At 36.7% G+C, this 20,637-nt stretch overlaps 1 protein-coding gene across 1 annotated transcript; it reads left to right on the top strand.

The window, feature by feature from the left end:
- Positions 1 to 369: 369 nt before the first annotated feature.
- LOC146157538 (uncharacterized) lies at positions 370 to 20,260 on the top strand. The gene is made up of 18 exons (XM_083387675.1): positions 370 to 491; positions 1,091 to 1,216; positions 2,343 to 2,471; positions 3,003 to 3,188; positions 6,807 to 7,007; positions 7,411 to 7,512; positions 8,751 to 8,875; positions 9,307 to 9,456; positions 9,969 to 10,172; positions 10,978 to 11,241; positions 11,821 to 11,949; positions 12,149 to 12,286; positions 12,791 to 12,900; positions 13,919 to 14,126; positions 14,563 to 14,704; positions 16,620 to 16,783; positions 17,333 to 17,503; positions 19,921 to 20,260. Exons 1-18 carry the CDS (start codon positions 392 to 394, stop codon positions 20,146 to 20,148), a joined length of 2,877 nt encoding a protein of 958 aa, XP_083243801.1. The 5' UTR covers positions 370 to 391; the 3' UTR covers positions 20,149 to 20,260.
- The last annotated feature ends 377 nt before the right edge of the window (positions 20,261 to 20,637 follow it).

The following is a 20,637-nucleotide window of genomic DNA, read 5'->3' as shown; positions in this document are numbered from 1 at the left end:
TAAATCCGTTGATCAATGAGGATAGTTGTTTTTCTAGCCTTGTTTTCTATAAGCAGCGTCATTAATAGACTGATTCGTTTAATCAATAGAACTGTCCCAGTGTAGTGATTTATCAGTTTAATATTCGGCTATATTATACATTTCAATTATAAAGGGGTTCTTCTGACAAATATTTATTCACCGCCGACGTTTCGATTACCTACACAGGTAATTTTCTTCAGGGCAATAAACTTGTAACTTTGCAGAAGCGTATACATACAGTGAGTCAAAAAACGAAAAATAAGGTGGCACATATATATAAATTTGTTACTGCAAACTGCTATTTGAAAATCAGGAATTTGTACAAAATTATATTGGTTTTATTTGTGCAGATATAAACGAATGCGTGGGTATGAATCCTTGCCAGGTTAACCAGATGTGCATTAATAGTCCCGGTTCATACGGGTGTGTTTGTGTTTCCGGGTACACGAACAACGGGACAGATTGCGTGGGTGAGTAACAGTTGGGGCTGTGGTTTTCAAACTTTTTTAGCCCACGAGACACCAAAAACTGTACAATTAGAGTAAGAATATCAAAACTCGTATAGAAGTAAAAAGTAGTTTGAACGTTTCGAACAAGTCTTTAGATATTGGCTTGAGGTTTTGCTGAATCGAAGAATAAATACCAAAGCCCATACAGAAGTAGCCTATGTAGCATTTTGAACATTTCGAATATCTCTTTATTTCGTTTCAACATAATGAGAAGGCATTGGTTCTAAATATATATAATCGGATTAAGTATGTATTCTCACTATGTTAAAAATGAATAAAGAGACATTCGAAACGTTCACAAAAAGGGCTTTAATATTCTGACTACGTCTCACTACAGTCTCCAACCACTATGTACGAAAGTATAAAATTATAACTTCACTATCACATTAGCTATACACGACAAGTTAGTAAATACCACAGTTTTGCTATATCTAATGGACAGTGTCCAATTAGGTCTAACAACAATACAAACATACACACTAATTTGTAGCCTAATACAAATTGGACATTTAATCCCAGGTTGCTTTGCTTTCCACCTAGTATTGAAAACTTCTTTTTAGACATTAATGAATGCAACTCAACCGCATCGCCTCAATGCGACATCAACGCCAACTGCAGTAACACTGCGGGTTCATTCTTGTGCACGTGCAAGACTGGCTACATGGGAAGTGGACTTACTTGTAATGGTGAGTGGAATGCTTTACAAACGAGTACCGATAGAACACTATTAATCCATTATGTATTTTAACATTTCTGAAAGATATTATTTAAAAAAACGATCATTTTTTAATTGTGCTAACAAAAGGCTTAAACCCTAATACATTGTTCAATAAGTGGATTGCATTGCATTTTTTTTTGTATTCTACATAGTCGACTCAAAATTCGTAAATATATTTTTGTCTTTACTATATAGTTTTGAAAACGATCGCAATCAGTGTAACGCATTAAAAACGACTACCGATAGAATTCCGTTATGTTACATCGACTTCAATCTTGTTTTTCAATTAGGCTACCTTTAAGGCCCGTTTACACTACAGCTGCGCTCAGCTGAGCAAAGCGTAATTTACATTTAAATTCTATTGAGATTTTCAAGCTTTGCTAAACTCAAGCCCCGTGCAGCTATAGAAAAACCTTGCGTTTGGAGCGATTTTTACGCGCAGCTCGGCTCAGCGCAGCTGTAGTGAAAATAATTTCACGCCCAGCGCAGCTTAGTGCGGCTGTAGTGTAAACGGGCCTTTAATCACTTAAAACTCAGAGATACTTTTCCGTCTTTACTATATACAGTAGTTTTGAAAACAAAGTGAAGCGCATCAATAACGACAACCGATAGAACCCATTATGTTGTTTCGTCTCAATTTTATTCTTTTTATCACCCATAGTGAACTCTAATTCGTAAATGTATTTTCGTCTTTGCAATAGGTTTAAAAACAATCGCAATCAGAAAAGGGCGAAAAAGATAGTAAACTTTTGTGCTTAGAATAGTTATAAACTGGTAGTGTGACAGGTTTATATTTTTAAGTTAGTTGCATACATACAATCTAGTACTTTATAAGAGAAATTCTAGAACATATAAAAATTGCAAGACAAAAACTCAAAGGTTATAGCAAGAAATCATTTTTGTGTTGCTGCCACGAGCCAATAATTACAAATTTAACGTATGTTTTGCGCGGATATTGACAAAGTTTTGACAAAAATCAAAATTCAATTCCAATTTAACATTCGGACTAATCATCGCAGTTAAAAATGATGGCAAAAAAAGGTATTAGTAACAGATCAATTGCATCACAACAATAAATTTGTATTTCTGTGAAGATATCAATGAATGTTCGACCAACAGTTCCAACTGCCAGCCGAGCTTAGGAAACTGCACCAACACGGTCGGATCGTTTAAATGCTCCTGTGTTGCTGGATACGTGGGAAACGGAGTCGATGTTTGCTTGGGTGAGACGATTAAACTTGACACGGATTTATTTGTTGTTTTTTAGTTGGGAAAAGACAACATCGAGATTTTTGTTTTGAAAAACACAAAAAGCGTCGGATTGTATTGAATTCGAAGAAGCGTAAATTTAAAACCGGATACAAATCTAAATTAATGTTCATCGCCGGGCTTACAACAGTTTTCGTTGCATAGTTATGAATAGTTTCTTCGCTTAAGGATACTCCAAATTTGGTAAAGTTCAACACTACTCCAAGTTTGGTAAAGTTATTTTTATCAGGCCCGCAACCGTCAACCTTTACAGTTCAACAGCCCTTTGTAAAAAGAGTTCCCCCGCTTTAGACTTAACTAAAGCTTGTGGATCAATTCATTATACTAGCAATTGCGATATTTACTTTTGTCACTTTCACCCTTGTAGATTTAGTCATCCTCTGTAACCTTTAAACTCGAAAACGTATTTTTATTTATCCCCTGTAACCATTTTACAATTCTCCTAGATATTTTACAAGCTAAAAAACATTATTTTTAAATTTCAGCCAGCCCTTGTACAACCCGAGTCTGTGGCACCAACGCGTCGTGCAGAATTCGGCTGGCAACCGGTCAAATCGTGGACGCAGGCACAATTGAAACTCTGCCAGCAGGAACGCTAGACGCGGGCTTGTTCAGCGATTGTTTTTGTGGAGCTGGACTGACTGGGAACGCATCTGATAGCTGCTATCCACGTGAGTTTGATCTATGGCAGCGGTTCTCAACCAGTGGGCCATGGCTCACTGGTGGGCCATAAGTACATTTAAGGTGGACCGCAGACCAATTTAAAAAAGCTAGATTTAGTTTCATTTGTGCCACTATATTTAATTTTACAGGAATAATGGCTTGGAGAGGAATTAAAAAGGAATGTAAATTTATTGTTCAGCCGAAAGTATCTCATTAATGCACGGTCGAATAAATAATCTGTTTTGAAATACGTTCTGCTGTGTTTCGTTCTAAACCTATTTTACAGTTTTTTCATTTATTGGGCCACAGATTTTTTTTGCGACGTAAATGGGCCACGAAAGAAAAAAGGTTGAGAATCACTGATCTATTGGGATAATTGTTTATCATGTCACAGGTCTCGCATTTGGATGGATCTGGTATAAGTAGTTTTATTGTGATTGGTTCTAAGGAAAATACTCCTCAAAAAATATCCAAAGCAATACGAGGCCTTGGCTCATATTTTGAATCTTTTGTGCTAATTTCCTTTTTTCAGTGATAAGGATTGGAATTGTTTTTTTCGTTGGCGCGTCACTTAAATTAAGGAGCTTAAATTAATTTTTGATTTACCTTGTTATTTTGCTGTGAGGGCTGGACAGATGTAAATTTCGGTATTTGCTTATCAAAGCCCTGTGTTCAATATGTGCGTGTTGTAAATAACTTCTATTTGCACCATGAAAACATATCTTCTATCGCATGGTACAGTTCATTTTTGACATTTCCCACCCTTTATTCCCCCTTTTTTCTTTTTCGACATTTTTCCCTTTTTTTATACTTTTGCCCCAAAATAACGCTTTGTAATGCATCGCTAAAAATGAGTTTAACTTAAGCGACTTTAAGTTTTTTTACCACTTTTATCTGCTGAGAAAAAATATTATAAATGTCGTTTAGTTCATTTGTATCTTCAGCAAGCTTCACATTCGGAGAAACTTAATGCTACTACCGCTGTAATTAGTGTGTTGCTTTAGTTTAGAACCTCTATAGCAGGGCGTCTAAACTACGGCCCGCGGGACAGGTCTGGCCGAAATATTTCGACCTGCGGAATATTTCCATATTGACGATACACTACAGTTGAAATGTTGTCGAATGCAAAAAAATAACTTTAGAGAAAATATTGAACAATGCGACAATTTAAATTTTACACATTACGACAAAGAATTACTAACAGTTGTTACAACGTATTTATTTATTTTTCCTTCGTATAGCGAAAATTATTTAATGTTTGACAAAACATTTCTATCCGGCACGCGATCGCAAATAATTTATGAAAAAAGTTTGGTGCCCCAATGTTCTATAGTTAACTGAAACCAGTATAAAAGGGTGCCATTTTGTTCGCTTTCTATGTTTGCTTTCACGTTAACGTTGGCATCTTGCAGAATGTTTTGCAAACAACATGCTTTATAATTTGCAAAACGTTTTTCAACTGTTCGCGGGTTCGATCCTTATTTATAGCAAAATTGAGAACGGTAGATTCTTTAAAAAAAATACTCATTGTGCGCAAAACTAACATAAGTGCGCATTAAAGGCCACGGTCTTTTACGACATATACAGCAGGATGTCCGATAATATCGGGTGGCAGCCGATACCCGATGCTAATGGATACATTTTATCGTTTCGTCCGATATTAAGGGGGTATCGCTAAAGTAATTTTTGGTTTAATCTTTAGAAAAACATTCGGTTTGAGCGGTTCAATTTGTCAAGATTGCTTGTTTAAGCATAATTATGACGTCGTTTGCAGCCAATATCCGACGCTGTTGTGCTGTATTATCGGCATTCGTCCTGCTTAACGTTAAAGTACAGCCCTGTTTGAATAACTACGAAACATTATATTTTAACCGTTTTGATTTGGCCAAATTTCATGGTTGAGCGTAACTATGACGTCATTTGCTTTTGGATCGCGATATATTTAGTCGGAAATTTCGAGTATTGCGTGTCGGAATAAAGTTCGTTGGACATCCTTAATCTACAGGACCGAATGCTACCAGGCCACCGCTAGATTTAACGACCACCACAAGCCAAAGCGGGACCGGATACCAATCGAGCACAAGGCAAGTAACTTCTGCCTACCGAACAGTAACACAGCAAGCAACTACTTCAACCAATACGACATATGTAACAACACATCAGGATACAACCTCTAACGTTACCATTCAGCAAAACTCATCTGCTGTAACTTATCAGTCGACTACAGGCCTACAATCAAGTACAACTGCTGCAACTGTTCAGTCGAGTACAGACTTACATTCAGCTACAAGTACTGGTACATTGACAACATTTCAAACAATAGAAAGCACCACAAGCGCATATTCACATGTACCTACACAACAAGCAACAACGTCTAGCTTCAATGCAATTCAACCGAATACAACTGATGCTGAAACATCCACTGTAGCTTACACAACAACAGCAACCTCAGCAAACACTTCAACCATGGTTACAACTGCTAGAACTAGAACTACAACTCCAGCAGGTTGCTTTCTACGGAATCAGTACTTTGCATCTTGGATTGCCTGTGGAACTTCTCAACTTGCACACACGTTCAACACTGCACTGCCCTTCAGCAATGTTTTGGGATTGCTGCTTCAGCCTAACTTGCCTTAAAACTTAATGTAACTCGTAGAGTGCTTCGAACATAACAAGCATGCTGTGTGATGTCAGCTTGAAATTAAAGAAAAATATCGAAATGGCTGATAACTCGTCAAAAAAAAGATTATTATGAGGTTGCTTGAAGCGTTTTGCCACTAAAGCTTTAAAGTACTATACCAACTTTTTACTTGTAAATTAACCTTTTACATCTTGTAACAAATTGTTCAAATGCTGTGCTAACATTCTTCTAACGTGCTCAAAGTCCATGATTAACCTGATATACTTGCTGATACGATTGTACGATCTAACTTTTAAAGTATGATAAATTTATATCAAACATTACCTTCAAATTATCTTCTTCACAAATAGTTAAAGTTTATTTATAAATTAGATTGGTTTGAGTCTCATTAAACACATATAGATTACACAACTTTCGACCACGGCCGGATCCAGGTCTTTTGTTTGGCCTTGAAAAATAATCAGGAATGACATCACCATGCTACGTCAACCCGTAACGTCATAATTTTTTCATAAAATTACGACAAAACGTGGCGTATTTTTCGTATTATAAAGACGGAAGAAATCGGGGGAAATAGTTAAGTCGATCAAATGTTATTTTAAAGGGTGTATTTATATGAACTGCGCATTTGGTGGAAACTATTTTCAACAAAACAGGCTAATAATACAAGCAGACTTTACATTTGCGCCAAACGAAAATGTTTTTAGGTTACCATATTAAAGTCGGCAAAATGCAGTTCTACTAGATGGCCACGTGGAACCCTCTCGATTTAGGGAATTTGTTTGAAGAAAGACAACTCATCTTTATGGATTTTTACCGGCTGAATGTTTTATGTCTGCTTATGCTCTTGCTTTATTTTAACCCTGCATGTATCTGAATTTATCTGAAAATTCGTTGCTTTTATTTGAAGCCATTGCAAAAGACACGGTAAAATTTTTAAATACACTGAGGTTTTCGATTTTAGAAATTACCAATTTGTTTCCAGAGTTACCCAACCCCTGCTACCAGCGCATCTGTGTCGGTAACGCGACTTGCCAGCTGTCTGTGTTCAGAAACGGCCAGCTTACTGAGTCGGAATTCCCGCAGAACAGCCCCACCCTCCCCGGGGTGCTAAACACAGACGAAGTACGGTCGTCTTGCCAGTGTGATTACGGTTTTCTGGGCGACGGCGACGTTCATTGTACAGGTGGAGGCTAATTTATTCATGCTTAGTAAAGTCTACCTTTTCAAACATCAAATAAATTGTTTCAAAGAATTGTTTTTTAAAGTAATTTTAAAATGATGAGTAGTTGTAATAAAGAGCTAGTATTTTAATAATTTTTAAAACTTCACTTTTCTGATTCGGAAAAAGAAATACTTTGGTTATTAGCTATTCTTCTCTAAGTGTATGTTTTCCTTGGGGATTTTCTATTACTTGATGTCTGCAAACAACATAGCCTGTACTTTCTATAACATACTGTTGCTGCCAGGGAACTACAAAAGTGTTCTTCTGGCAAAACGTACAAACGTTTCGGCGCCTATTTGAACAATCTTCTTCAGGCCAATATTATTGCAATCATAGGCGAACAATTCACTTTATTTTCTTCCAGCTACTTGCATGAGGCCGCTTTTTGTGAATGGAACCCGCTACGACTTCAACCCGACGCCAGAAGGTCAAACTGGTTATTCGACCAACACTTGTGTATTCACAGGTTAGTTAAAAATTTACAGCAGTGCTTCTTGGGTCGCTGTATGATTTGGTTGGGTTGCCGACCGCAGTAATTCACATGTTTATACTATTTGAGATTGTTTCCTAGCAAGATTTCTCAATTAGAAAAGTTAAGGAAGCAATACAAATAATGTCTAAGTTAATAAAATTCGAATTTTTTTATGCTGATGCCTAGTTTTTGTTCACTTGCAAGAAAAAACAACTGGGTTGCCAAAGCTTAGTTGTCATACTTACACTTAATATTTTGGTCGCCGCGAAAAAAGGTTGAGAAACAAACACTGATTTACAGTGTAGTAAACAAGTCATTTTGAAATGAATTTAGTCCAAGAAGTCTTTTGCAAAAATAACAAGTCAAGTCCCAGTCCAAGTCATCGGTTGCCCAAGTCAAGTCCCAGTCAAGTCATTATGGGAGCAAGTCAGTTTCAGGTCATGTCATTAACATAAAAGTAAACTGTTAAACTATTAAAGTTGGTAAACTCGTCCGATTATAAGCAACAATTTAACTAAAAAAATAACAAAATGGATATACAGCAATAAGAGTGTTTAATGTATAAACTTGAGATAAATTTTAATGAAAAAACTTAATTTAATCCCAAGTTATTTGCCAAAATGACTTAAGTCCAAGTCAAGTCATTTAATTAAAAGACTAAAGTCAAGTCAAGTCAAGTCATTTTGGTCAAAGGACTTAATTCAAGTCAAGTCATTTCATTCAAGTCAATGACTTAAGTCATTACAACACTGTAAATTTAGAGTAAAAGTGAAATGAACGGACTATTCTATAGCTTTAGCTTAAAAAGACTTGACTTTAGCAAGATTTTTATTTTATACGCAAGGATTTTTTATGAATGTCGCAATTTGTGATTGAAAATTTGTGATTAAAAATTCCCGATTTATACCGAAAAACTAAACAAAAACTTTTCATCTAATTAACAAAAACTTTTATCTAACAAACTTAGCATTAAAATTTTAGTAACTTAAACAATATTCTTTTATGCTGTGTTTCTTTTATAAAATTCTTGTCGTAATTTCAACAATCCTACTATATTTTTAATTTTCTTATGTATTTGTTTGATTAATTATTGTTATTGTGCTGTATTTCTTAGCATTGCTGTTCCATTTTTACAACTCATCGCGGTGTTAATTTCCCATAACTTTTAAAGACATAAGCGTCTATGTTTCAATTTGTCGAAATGCGTTTAAGTGTTCTTGTCACGATTTTAGGCCAGCCCTTGGCTTCAGCAACTTGTTCAGTTGTTTTCAATCGATTTTACTCAATCACCTTCGACCAGTCGACATTCCGAACAATCCCGTGCAGAAACGAAACTGTTGAAAACATCGCTAATCAAGTAAGTGAAAGTTGGAGCTGTGTTAACATTTGTACGTGTGTTTAGACAGAAGTGGTTTAGTTAGAGTGAGTGTATGTTTAACGTGTTTGTACGAAATTTAGGTATATAAGTGTTAAAAACTAGGTATTTCAAAATATTTTTTTTACACCTTACAGTTTTGGGGCATAAAATGGATTCATGTCCAATCAAATTGTTAAAGTCACTTTAGATAGTTTAAAAAAAATTACAAACAAAATTTAAAGTTGACAAAATATAACTTTATCCTAACCAGTGTTAAAAACAAGTTGTTTGACAAAACTCATTCAAAACTCAATATTTAAAAAAAATAGCACTCATGTGAAATAATACAGTAAATGTCGAGTTAGCTACGACTAATAAAATCATCTAAATTAGTAACCCAAAGCTGTTTTCATCTTACTGTTTATTTTTAGGCGGATGTCGCTAACCTTAACACAAACACGTTTGAAGATACGGTATCTGAGCTTGATGTTCTCACTTTCAACACAACCAACTTAAACGGCAACGATATCACGGCCACAGCCAACTTTATCAACACGGTTGCCAACACAACCAACTTCCCGGTAAGTAATTATAAACAACAAAACTTTACAATTTTTTAGCGCTATATTTGTTTAAGGACAACAAGGACAATTATTTTTTTTCATCCGAACCTAGAATATTTTTTAAATCTTTCATTTTGAACCGTTTCATTTTATTTTTCCATTAAAAAGTTTTATAGCAATTAAATAAATTGGTTCTATTCAAAATAAAAAAAATTTAAAAGTAAATCATCTCTTTATATTTAGAAGTAAATAGCCAATGTATTGAAAGAACACTTTTTTATTATTTACAGTTTAAAAAATCTCGTCATATTTTGAAGTGACAAATGTATGGAAAGAAACTACTTTTAATTTTATTTTCAGGTCAAATCATTATATTTATTTTCAGGTCAAATCGTTATAGGCACTCTTACAGGTAGATCTGAGTTAGTTGCGTTTGCTCTTTACTAAATTTAAGACTTCGCGCGACAAATCCAGCTTAAAGTTAAACAAATAATAAACTCAAATTAAACTTTAACTTTTGCACTATGCAGGTCACACCTTTCGCTTACCAAAAGATTGTTAACATCGCCGACCACGTGACCACATTCCTCGAGCAGCCGTCAGCCAATCAGACGGCTTCAAACAGCATGACCAATAATAACCTCGTGAGGTCGTTGACCTCGCTCGCGTATAGAGTGAACCTTACAAGCGGGTCAAATGTACTGACGGTATCAACCCCGTATATTGAGGCTGAGGTATGCTGGCTACTTAGAGAGTCGTGTTTCCTAATCTCTGATACACGTTCCAGTAGTGCAGGGTTCGTAAACTTTTTTTTAATGCCGACTTCTTAAAACATATTTTAATTTGCTGGACCAGGGTCGCCATGACATTTTGAGATATAACTTAAAAAACCAACGTCCTAAAAAACAATGAGACATCAGAAACCTGGTGTTTTTCTGTCCAACAGATATGAAGCTGAAATCAAGTTGAAATAAATTCAAGATAAAGGCGCCAAAGTTCTGAATTGATCACAGTGCTTTAAATTATGACTAAAACTTTAATTGGGGCTTTTTTGTACCCACTATATTTAGACCATGTATACCATAATGATTTTTATGACCTTCAATCTGAAATTGTGTGGGCCTGGCGCGGTAATTTTTTTTGGATTATTCAATGTTTTGCGAATTACAAGTTTAACAAAAATAGTTACTTTTTTACCAAGGTAGTACTTTTTGTAATAAAAAATACACTATCTGGAACGAATTTATATCTCTAACAGGCTAAATAATGCTTATATGAGGCTTAAGGCTTGTTTAGTTTTAGTTAACATCCTTAAAATTGAAGGTTAAATTATGATAATTTTTCCTATAATACTATGTAAAATTATTCATACATATTCAAGTGGTACGTGAACAGTTAATAAAATGCCCAACAGTTTATATACACCAGTTGATGGTCTGGATCAGGCAAAATTTTTCCCCAATTAAACTTTATTATAGGCAAAGTATCACTCAATTCCTTAGATACAAACCCAAGCCAACCTTTCCTTACAATTTTCAGGTCTCAGTTCAACAAAACCCAAGCCAAAACATCCAGTTTCAACCAATGGTGTTCCAAGACCCCAACAACCAAACCACTCCCATTCAACCAGTAACCATAACCATTCCGCTGGAGGCGCTGCAGGAAGCGGAGGGAAACCAGCAGGGGGCGCTAGCGCTGCGCAGAAGAAGGCAGGTTGGCATGGCAACCAACACGTCAGTGAGGACAGTGTTTCTCTTGCACAGAAGCAGCGTTCTCTTTCCGTCCAATGACATGGCTAACTGGGTGAGTAGAGTATTTTCTTCATGTTAACATTTAAAGTAAGGTTCTGAAAATTTGGCGTCGTTGGGTAGTTTTTCGTGTGGTAATTGAAATGCTCTGTTAGATATTAGTAGGTTAGCGACAAAAGGTTGAACCATAAAACGATTACAAAGTTGGGAGAATTGAAATGAATTATACATTCGCTTGTTGAAAGACTCTATGGTTTGTGATTTTTTAATCTATACATAGCAAATCAGAAAATAATCACGAATGATTAAAAAAATTAAAATATTTCCTAGTTGATGTTGATTGTATTTATAGTTTGCAGCTGTTTTTCTTAAACTGATGTATCCCTTTGCGTAGATTCAGCATTCGGTTTAGAAACAAAAGTGTTTAAGATCGTTTTTTTTGCATTTTTTTTAAGGTTTGCATTTTTTTACCTAAAAATCTACAAAACAGAAATACCTCTGGGGTTTCACATTAAGGCCAGCGGTATAACACGCCTCCTTGCAATTATGAATATGCAAACAAATAAATCGAATCTAAATATATCTATATTTTCCTCTTTCAATTTTTTTTTTTTTTTTATTTGTTTGTCTCCAGGTTGTATCTGGTAACGTTGGAAATGAAACGACCCCAGCATCCATCATGAACCTTGATGACAAGGTTAATATAACGCACAACACTGTCAATTCAACCGGTGGGAAGATGCAAAACGATTCCACTTTGCAGGTTGCTAGTTATATTGTTACATTTCCTCTATAAAGGTAACATATTTTAATGCAAATTAAAATATATCAAGTGTGATTGTTTGAAATGTGTGAATATGTGAATACGGTATAACCTGTGGTGATGGTTCCTTTCAGATTATAACAATTACGTACGTTGTGCAAAACTAACAATTTCTGTGGTTTGTGTTGTTGTATTTCAGGCTCAGTACGTCAACCAGTCGTGTGTATTCTGGAACTTCACAACCAACGACTGGTCAACCCAGGGATGTTGTTTGGTACCGGGTTCGAATCCCCCCACCTGCCAATGCGACCATTTAACGAACTTCGCAGTTCTAGTGGTGAGTTTTAGACACTAAGTTTAAGCACGCACTTTGAGTCACATGTGTCTGACCGCTTGCATCACATTCGAGCCTGTGTTTCTCATTGGGTCGAGCGGATATCTTAGTTTTCCCGAGGTCGTTGGTTCGAACCTCACTGCCGGTTATCTTTGCAAACAGGATACAAGGGAAAAATTAGGTTGCTTTCTAAATTAATTAACCACAGGACTGGTGGATCCCAGTTAAAAAAACGGCCAGATTTCTTTGCCTTGGCGAATTGAACTGAAACCCTTGATAGTCCGACTCTCTTAAAGTTAAGAAACCTTTAAGAAAGGACCCGATTTGCTATTGAAAAGTGCACGGTTGTCGTTGGCCAGTATGACTTTAGAATGGTCAAATCACCGATAAACATGTGAATGTATATAACTGATTCCGTATATAAATCCAATAACTTGACACAATTCTTATACGTGTTATTATTTTAGTTTAAATTTGCACTTCGTCAAAAGTCTTGATTTCTTGCAGAGTGTTTACGACATCCCTGCCGATATAACATTGCAAACTGTGACTTTGGTCGGATGTATTATCTCAATCGTAGCTCTCGTCATCACAGTTATTCTGCTGCTCGTTTCCAAGTAAGTTAAAATATTACTTAACATACTTATTCTTAATTTAACGTAAGATTTCCATCGCCTTTAACTTGTTCTTAAACGCCTCAGTGGATCAGTTATTGACAAATAGAAACTTGCTGTCAACGTGTTTTTCATTCATAATATAAAGAACGACTTAATATAATTTGTTTCTTTGCAGATACAAGGTATATATAAGTATTATGCTTCACTTGTAATAATTTCATAAAAAATGCGCCGGTTTACAATAGTGCAAGGGTATTCTGTATTTTCTTCAGATCCTTTATCTAATTAAAAAGTGTATGAATTATTTCGGATTGCATCTAATAAAATTCAATATATTGAGTCCAATTGAAGATGATAGACCAGGGGTCGGCAACCTACGGCCCGCGGGTCGGATCCGGCCCGTCAAAGTAATTCATCCGGCCCGCCGCCTATTTGACAAAATAGACACGAGTCGATTTTACATACTTTTTGACTATTTTAACTGCGTAAGTGCGAAAAGATTTTTTTTTTTCGCTTTGCGCCAACACTTTACTGCCTCCTTAAATGTAATTTAAACACGTATTTAAGTGCAACGAAAAATCCGATACCCGCCTGATTCGCAGTTGTTCTAACATTTGAATAACACAATTCTTGGTTAACTTATTGTGCGGTCGGCAGAGACCTTTCTAGTGTGGTTTAGGCGCGACTGGAACCCCTGTGATAGACTATGCACTTTCTAAGAGGTTTAGGGTAACTGTTTCGTTAGAATCTTGCTGCGAATCATTTGGGATTGTATTTAACTTCAATATATTGAGTCCAATTGTAGATACGAACTTTCAAACAGTATTTTGTGGAACGTTTATTTTAATTGATCAACGCGTCTGGGAAATAGTGATCTACAAATTAAATGAGCTGCTAATGGTTTGAGATTTTCTCAGAATCTTTCTCCTAATGATTGAGGATGCCATCTAACTTTAATATATTAAGTCAAACTGAAGATACGCAGTTTCTAAGTGTCTCATGCATTGTATTTCTTCAGAGACATCCGCTCGCGTCGTCCCATGCAAGTTCTAATTAACGTTTGTGTGAACCTCTCGATCGTCTACCTCATATTTGTGGCCGGCATCGATCAACGTCAGCACGAAGAAAGGTGCCTGGCCTCCGCTCTACTTCTCCATTTCTTCCTGCTCTCAAACTGGTGCTGGATGGCAGTTTACGGACACCTGCTATACAAGTCTATAGTCAAGGTAACCGACCGTCTGGGTAAAAATACCCGTAAAACAAACGCACGCATTTTTGTACAATCTAAAATATGTAACTTAAGGTTTTAAAGTACAGCAAAATATTGCTCTTTATAATTTAGGATTGTATGTAACTTCAATATATTAAGTCCCATTGTAGATACGACCTATCTTGGAAAAAAATAACCGTCAAAACTAACTGTAAAACTGTAAACACTAGCTGTAACATTGAAAATAAACTTGCTGACAGTAATGATATCCAACAGAACTAATAGCATTTTGACAAAACGACGTATTACAACTTTCTACCAATTATTAATCGACAAAGAGGCGTCATTAATGTCGTTTAGAAAATTACGAAACACTACGGTCCCGACAGCCGACAGTTCAAAGTATTAACCTAAAACTTTGTTTTACCTTTAAGCCAATCTTCCTGTTTTAGGTATTTAACGTGTCTTGGGATTACTACATGCTGAAGGCTTACTTCTTCTCATATGGGTTCCCAGCAGTCGTTGTGACCATCAACATTGTTGTGAACAAAGTTTACGAAGTTGCACCTGATACTTCGCCTGTTTGCGGTGAAGGTATAGTCAAATGTTTGTTTAAAACACCTTGTTTTGCTTAACTAACTCACTCCGGGGCCAACAACCTAGACCCGCGGGCCAAATCCGGCCCGCAGAATTAATACTACTGGCCCCGGCATTTTTTCTGTGACGTAAATTTGAAATATTTTTGAATGCAATTTTAAATTGAATGACAATTTTTTTAAAGTCCACACAGTTTTTGTCACATAGTTATTTTATATCCTTCGTTTAACGAGAAATCAAGATAAAAAAGTTAGGCACCAAAAGTCATATTCAGCTTGCAAACGTTAATCCTTTATTTGGCTATTATGTAAAAAAGTTCGTGAATTGGATAGAATCTCTAAAAAAGCCCTAAAGGCGTGTTATTTGTTGCCAATGTTTTCAGGTTCAAATTAACTCAGGATTTATTAAAAGTGACGTTTACGTAAATTACAATTGACTAATTTAAAGGTACATTATAAAGTGCATCCAACACTTTGTTGTTTTTATTTTTCCACTTTGTCAGCCCAACAGTATTTTTGAACTTGGTTGTTAGAACGGCTAGTACAACTAGCCTGTTATGCGATATTGAACTTCTTTAAGTTGTACTATAACGCGAAATTTGGTCCGGGGCCAAAACTGATCCGGTCGGATCAATTTTGGCGTTGGAACAGGCGCTAATCAGGTCCGGCTAGGCCAAAACCCGGCCTAACCCTAACCCTAACAAATTCGAACCCTAACCCTAGCCAGACCTGTTTTAGCGGCTGTTCCAACGCCAAAATCGATTCGACCGGACCAATTTTGGCGTGACAGTACCGCCAACACCAGTACTTAAATTCTCCTGCTTTAGCTGTAGCACTTAGCCTGTCTAACACGTTTGTTTGCGTATAATTTATCTCTGTATAAGTTGTCGTACATTATACTGTACTTTGGCATTTTTTTTTCTAAACTTATGTGAACTATATCAAGTTAAACCAGCAACACCGTTGCCAATTTTCCTATTGCAGCGAATGCAACGACTGTCATACACGATAGTTGAGTCTAACCTATGTCTGTATATACTTTCCCGTCCAAATAAACTTGACCTTCTTTTTAAAACTCAGTTGAACGATGCAACGTTCAACCGCCAATACATTGCAATTTTTTCTGTTACAGCGACAGTTTTAACTTCCATTTTACAGCTCTGACACTAAGCCTGTCTTACACAATGCTTGAGTTTAACATACTTCTGTTTTTATACTTTTTCTCCAAACATAAGCGAAAGCTTTTGATTTACAAAAACAAATTGCGAACATTTGCCTGCTTTAAAGAGCAACGAGCTTGTCATACACGATACTTGCGTCCAACATATCTCTGTATATTGACTGCTCCAATTTGCTGGCCTTTTTTCTTACTCACGAACGATCTAAAGTTAAACTGCAAAAATCATCGTATGTCGTTTCCCTGCTTTACAGCTCTTGCACCGAGCTTGTCTCACAAGATGCTTTCTTCAAATAAATCTCTGTATATTAATTACTCTCACCCAATATACTTTTAATTTTAACTGAACCTTTTTAAGTCAACCGCCCAAAGCATTTCCAACATTTTCGTGCTGTTAAGCGCTTCCATCTTTACAGCGAACGAATTGAGTCTCTTCCACACATTTTCTTGCGTCGAACACATCTCTGTATAACAGTTTCTTGACCAATATACTGGACTTGTTTTTTTTGGTTGTTTTTCTAAGGTAAACCATATTCAGTCGAGCTACCAACATCATTGCCATTTTCCTGCTGCAGCAGTGCTTTTTGTTATACAGCCAACCCCATTTCCTGTATCTTTAGTTACAGCGAATATAGCGAGCCTGTTTCCCACGATGCTTGAGTTTAACCTACTCTGTATATTAATTGTCCGTCTAGTTAAACCCCCAATACATTGTATATATTTACCTGCTTTACAGCGCTTGAAGCGAGTTTGTCCCACACGATGCTTGCTTCCAACATGTGCTGGATCAAGGGCTACTCCTTCTACATCGGATTCCTCCTCCCTGTCGCAACTCTGCTTCTCTTCAACCTCGTCATGTTCCTGCTCGTCATCGTCAGCCTCACTTGCAAGAGAAAGAACGTGAGTTACGATAAAAGTTTTGAGTTCGAACATTTGAATGGTTGACCTGAAATGTTACACTTGTCTCACTTGCAAGAGGAAGAACGTAAGCTGGGATAAATTTGATTCAATGACATCCGTGTATTGTTCCTGTAATTATAAGCTAGGCTCACTTGCAAGAGTAAGAACGTGAGCTGAATGCAAACTTAATATGTAAAAAAGAAGATATCTCCTCGTCCTAATGCACGTTAATGACGACAATGACTTCGAATGGTTGCAAAACAGTATAGACTTTCTTGTCTTAGTCAAAATCAGGTTATAGGTTTTAACGTGAGCTGAATTATGCAGTTCTAACAGTAATATGGCTGGCCTGTAAGGTTATACTATATTAGTGGCAAAAAAAAGAACGTGAGCTTGAAATATTAGAAGGAAAATCGGGAATCGTGATAAAATTTGTTTCGTTTATAAAAAAGGTTTTATATTTTAAAAACTCATAGTTTATTAACTGAACGAAAACCATTGCAGTTTTTTCATTTTTTCTAATTGGCATTACCAAAATTGAATTTCCAGTTGCCTTCTACCTCAAAGAGTCCCTCAAACCTCCACAACCTCGCAATCGCCCTTTTGATTGCAAGCACTCTTGGTTTAGTCTGGTTCTTTGGTTTCTTCATGATGGTGTCCGACAACATCCAGTATCTGGTTGCTATGAGCTGGTTGTTCACCATCGTTGCTTCTCTACAGGTATAACGCAAGCATACATAAGCTATGAAGCTTTTAGAAGGTTAAAGGCTGGTTCATTTCGGTTAGAAGCGAGGAAATTTGCCGTTAACGCTGGCAACGCGTTTTGTGTGAACTGGACGACGTTAGCCGTTAGACGCTAGACGTTAACGCGTCTAGTGTGAACCAGCCTTAAGGCTTCGACAAGATTAACTGCAATTTGAAGTTGCTGGTTTAGTTTCGATATGATGCTTTGGTTGAAACACAGTTAAAACGTGTGCAGATTTAAAAGGTAAATAAAACACTTAAAAACAAGTGTCAGTAGCGCAAAAACAAAACGAAACAATATATTGGATAAGTTGAAAGGATTGTGACCGAGGAATGTTGTTTACCATCGTCGCTTCGATCCAGGTATTACACACACATATGTAGAAGGTTTGGGCTCTGTCGAGGCTTACTAAGACTTAAACCTGCCATAGTAGGTTTGAAATGGTCTAGTACTAAGTACGGATGTTGTTCATTATCGTCGCTTTGCTTATGGTATTACAATAGCATACATGAGCTCTTAGAAAAGGGTTTGGTTTAGGCTTTGCCGAGAAGGTTTAGGTTTTGTCGAGGTTTACTAAGAGTTAAAACTTGTCATTTTACTTGCATTGTGTTGTACTGAATAGGGTGTTGTTCGCCATCGTAGTTCCGCTTCAGTTTTTACGCATATATACAGTACATGCGCTCAACAGATCGAAGGTTAAGAGGATCTGTCGAGGTTTACTAAGAGTTAAAACTTTTCATGTTAATTTTGGCATGGTCTGGTACTGAGTATAAGGGATGTTGTTTACCATCCACGCTTGCTCCAGGTATAACGCATTCATACATCAGCTCTTAGAAGATTTAGACTCAGTCGACTATCGACTCATCGCCCTAGGTATTGCGTACCCACATGAGCTTTTAGAAGGTTTATGCTTACGAGAACATTCCTAAGATTTAAAACTTGCCATGTTACATTTAAATGCCATGTTGTTGACCATTGTCGCTTCACACCAGGTAGTAAAAACACAAACAGCCATACAGCTTCCAGAAGGTTTAGGCTTTGTAGAGACATAAAATATTTTAGTACCATATTTTCGTGTAATATGGTACTGAACAGGACTACGGAGTCGGTTAAAAATAACCCGTCCGACTCCGGTCAAAGATGCGATTTCGTCGAGTCCCGAGTCCGGCCCTGACTCTACAGCCTGTATTCCGCCAATTTACGAAAATAAAATAGCGTTGATATTCAGCAATCCACTTATAGGGGTGTCGTATAATTCATTACATCACAATACATGGTTGGAAACCTTTCCACCATATTCTGTTCCATCTGTACAATTTTCAGTTGGCGGCCATATCAGTTTTAAAATTTGGTACTGCGCATGAACACGTCGGACTCGGGACTCGGATAGTTTTACGTGGTCTTAGTCGAGTCCCGAGTCCGTCTCCGCAGTCCTACATTAAAGTAAACAGTACCACTGTTCACGGGCGGTTACAGAAGGGTAGGAAAGGCCATAGCCCCCTCCAAACTATAGTTTGTTGCTTACTTAATATACGAAGTTTTACGTGGTTTTACTCGAGTTCCGAGTCAGACTCCGCAGCCCTGGAACTGAGTAGGTATTATAAGATCGGAGCCGATATTCAAGTGGTAGTATCGGTACTCGTCCGATACTAGGCTGGTATCTGTGCCGACAACTATCAATTCATATAAGAATTTCGTTCATAATTGGTGATCCTACGAAGCGATAAATATCTGAAGAAGAAAAATTATAAAACTAAATGTAGATGAAGAACAGGTAATCTAAACTTCATAAAGCTAAGGATGTTTTTCGCCTGAAAACCTGAAAAAATCCTTTTTTTTATTAATTTTTGGCAATTTCGGTCCAGATATAGTTTTTCTCTTTTAACTGATTTATTATTGTTATAATTTTATCAACATTTTTAATTATATATATTTTACACTTTAAATTTGTTTAGTGTTACAGCCTTTACCTATAATTTTTCATTTGGTTTACGACTTTTGCAATTACTTTAAAGTAGTAATCAGCTGCAATAGCAAGGCACGGTACAAACCCGGACATTAATAGATTTTACAGCCAATATACAAAGTGTTTCTTTCCAAAAATCTGTCCAATTCGCTGTAAGAAACGGTTAATGTTATCTGTTTTATCTGATTTACAATTTTGCGTCCAACCGTTTTGTTGCCCAATTCTCGTTCCCATAGCATAGCTTTAATTACAAGTATACTGAATATAACAATTTCTGTCCTATTCGTCTAAACTTATCTTTTAATATTTAAGATCTTCAAACAAATTGTACCTAGGTGCCTTGAAAAAAGTATGATTTAGACTGGTATACGCAAACACGCGTATCTCAAAAGACGATAATGATATTTTTTGTCTTTTCTTTTCCAGGGCTTCTGCATTTTTGCGCTCACTTGCTTACGTCAAGGTGACGTCAGACGTTTGTGGTGGCCCCCGGTTCGTTGCCTCCTCTGCTGCTGCTCAGGGGGAGCAGACACCCCCTCAACCGCCGTCTCCAGCACCGCGAATAAGTCAGAAAGCACCGCAAAGACCGACCTGAAAAGCAACAGCAAGTCCAAGTCTGAACTGGAAGAAATTTCTCTGACCATTAAGACTTGAATTGATGGAATGTAAAAGAAAATTTAACTTGAAATTTTAAAGTGAACCTCCAAGGCTGGAGAAACTTTTTTTGGCAGAAAAGTTGCTTCGAGCAGTTCAAAAATGAACGAAAAACTTTCTTTTCAGCTGGGCATCGAATTAAAACCAATAAAATAATGTTCTTTTTTCTGTTCTAAATCTTAACACTACAACCACCAAGGCATATGTCCGACAACAGGATTGAAAAAAACAAAGGAGAAACTTGACATTTTAAAGCGGATTTAAGGCTAAGGGCTGGCAAGATACTCGGCACAAAAAATGGCTTCGAATTTTCCATTCTAAATCGTCACCACTACAAATACGAACAATGAGCAAACCAACGCCAGAGTGCCTACAACTTGAACCTGGTGCTAAGCGAAATGAAGAAGATAGGAGTTTGTGCCACCGACAGAGCAAAGAGCCCAAACAAGTTGAATTAAAATTTGCAAAAAAGGATAAATTTATAAAGAA

This window comes from Ascidiella aspersa, chromosome 4 (genome assembly GCF_963924565.1).
Source record: "Ascidiella aspersa chromosome 4, kaAscAspe10.2, whole genome shotgun sequence".
NCBI classification, from domain to species: Eukaryota; Metazoa; Chordata; class Ascidiacea; order Phlebobranchia; family Ascidiidae; genus Ascidiella; species Ascidiella aspersa.
This window is presented reverse-complemented; position numbering and strand designations above follow the sequence as displayed.

Bases quoted from the DNA above. Each gene is read 5' to 3' on its own strand.
- LOC146157538 (XM_083387675.1), top strand. From the start codon at position 392: ATGAATCCTTGCCAGGTTAACCAGATGTGCATTAATAGTCCCGGTTCA. The intron at 492-1,090 runs GTGAGTAACAGT...ACTTCTTTTTAG, and splicing joins CAACGGGACAGATTGCGTGG to ACATTAATGAATGCAACTCA. The intron at 11,242-11,820 runs GTGAGTAGAGTA...GTTTGTCTCCAG, and splicing joins CCAATGACATGGCTAACTGG to GTTGTATCTGGTAACGTTGG.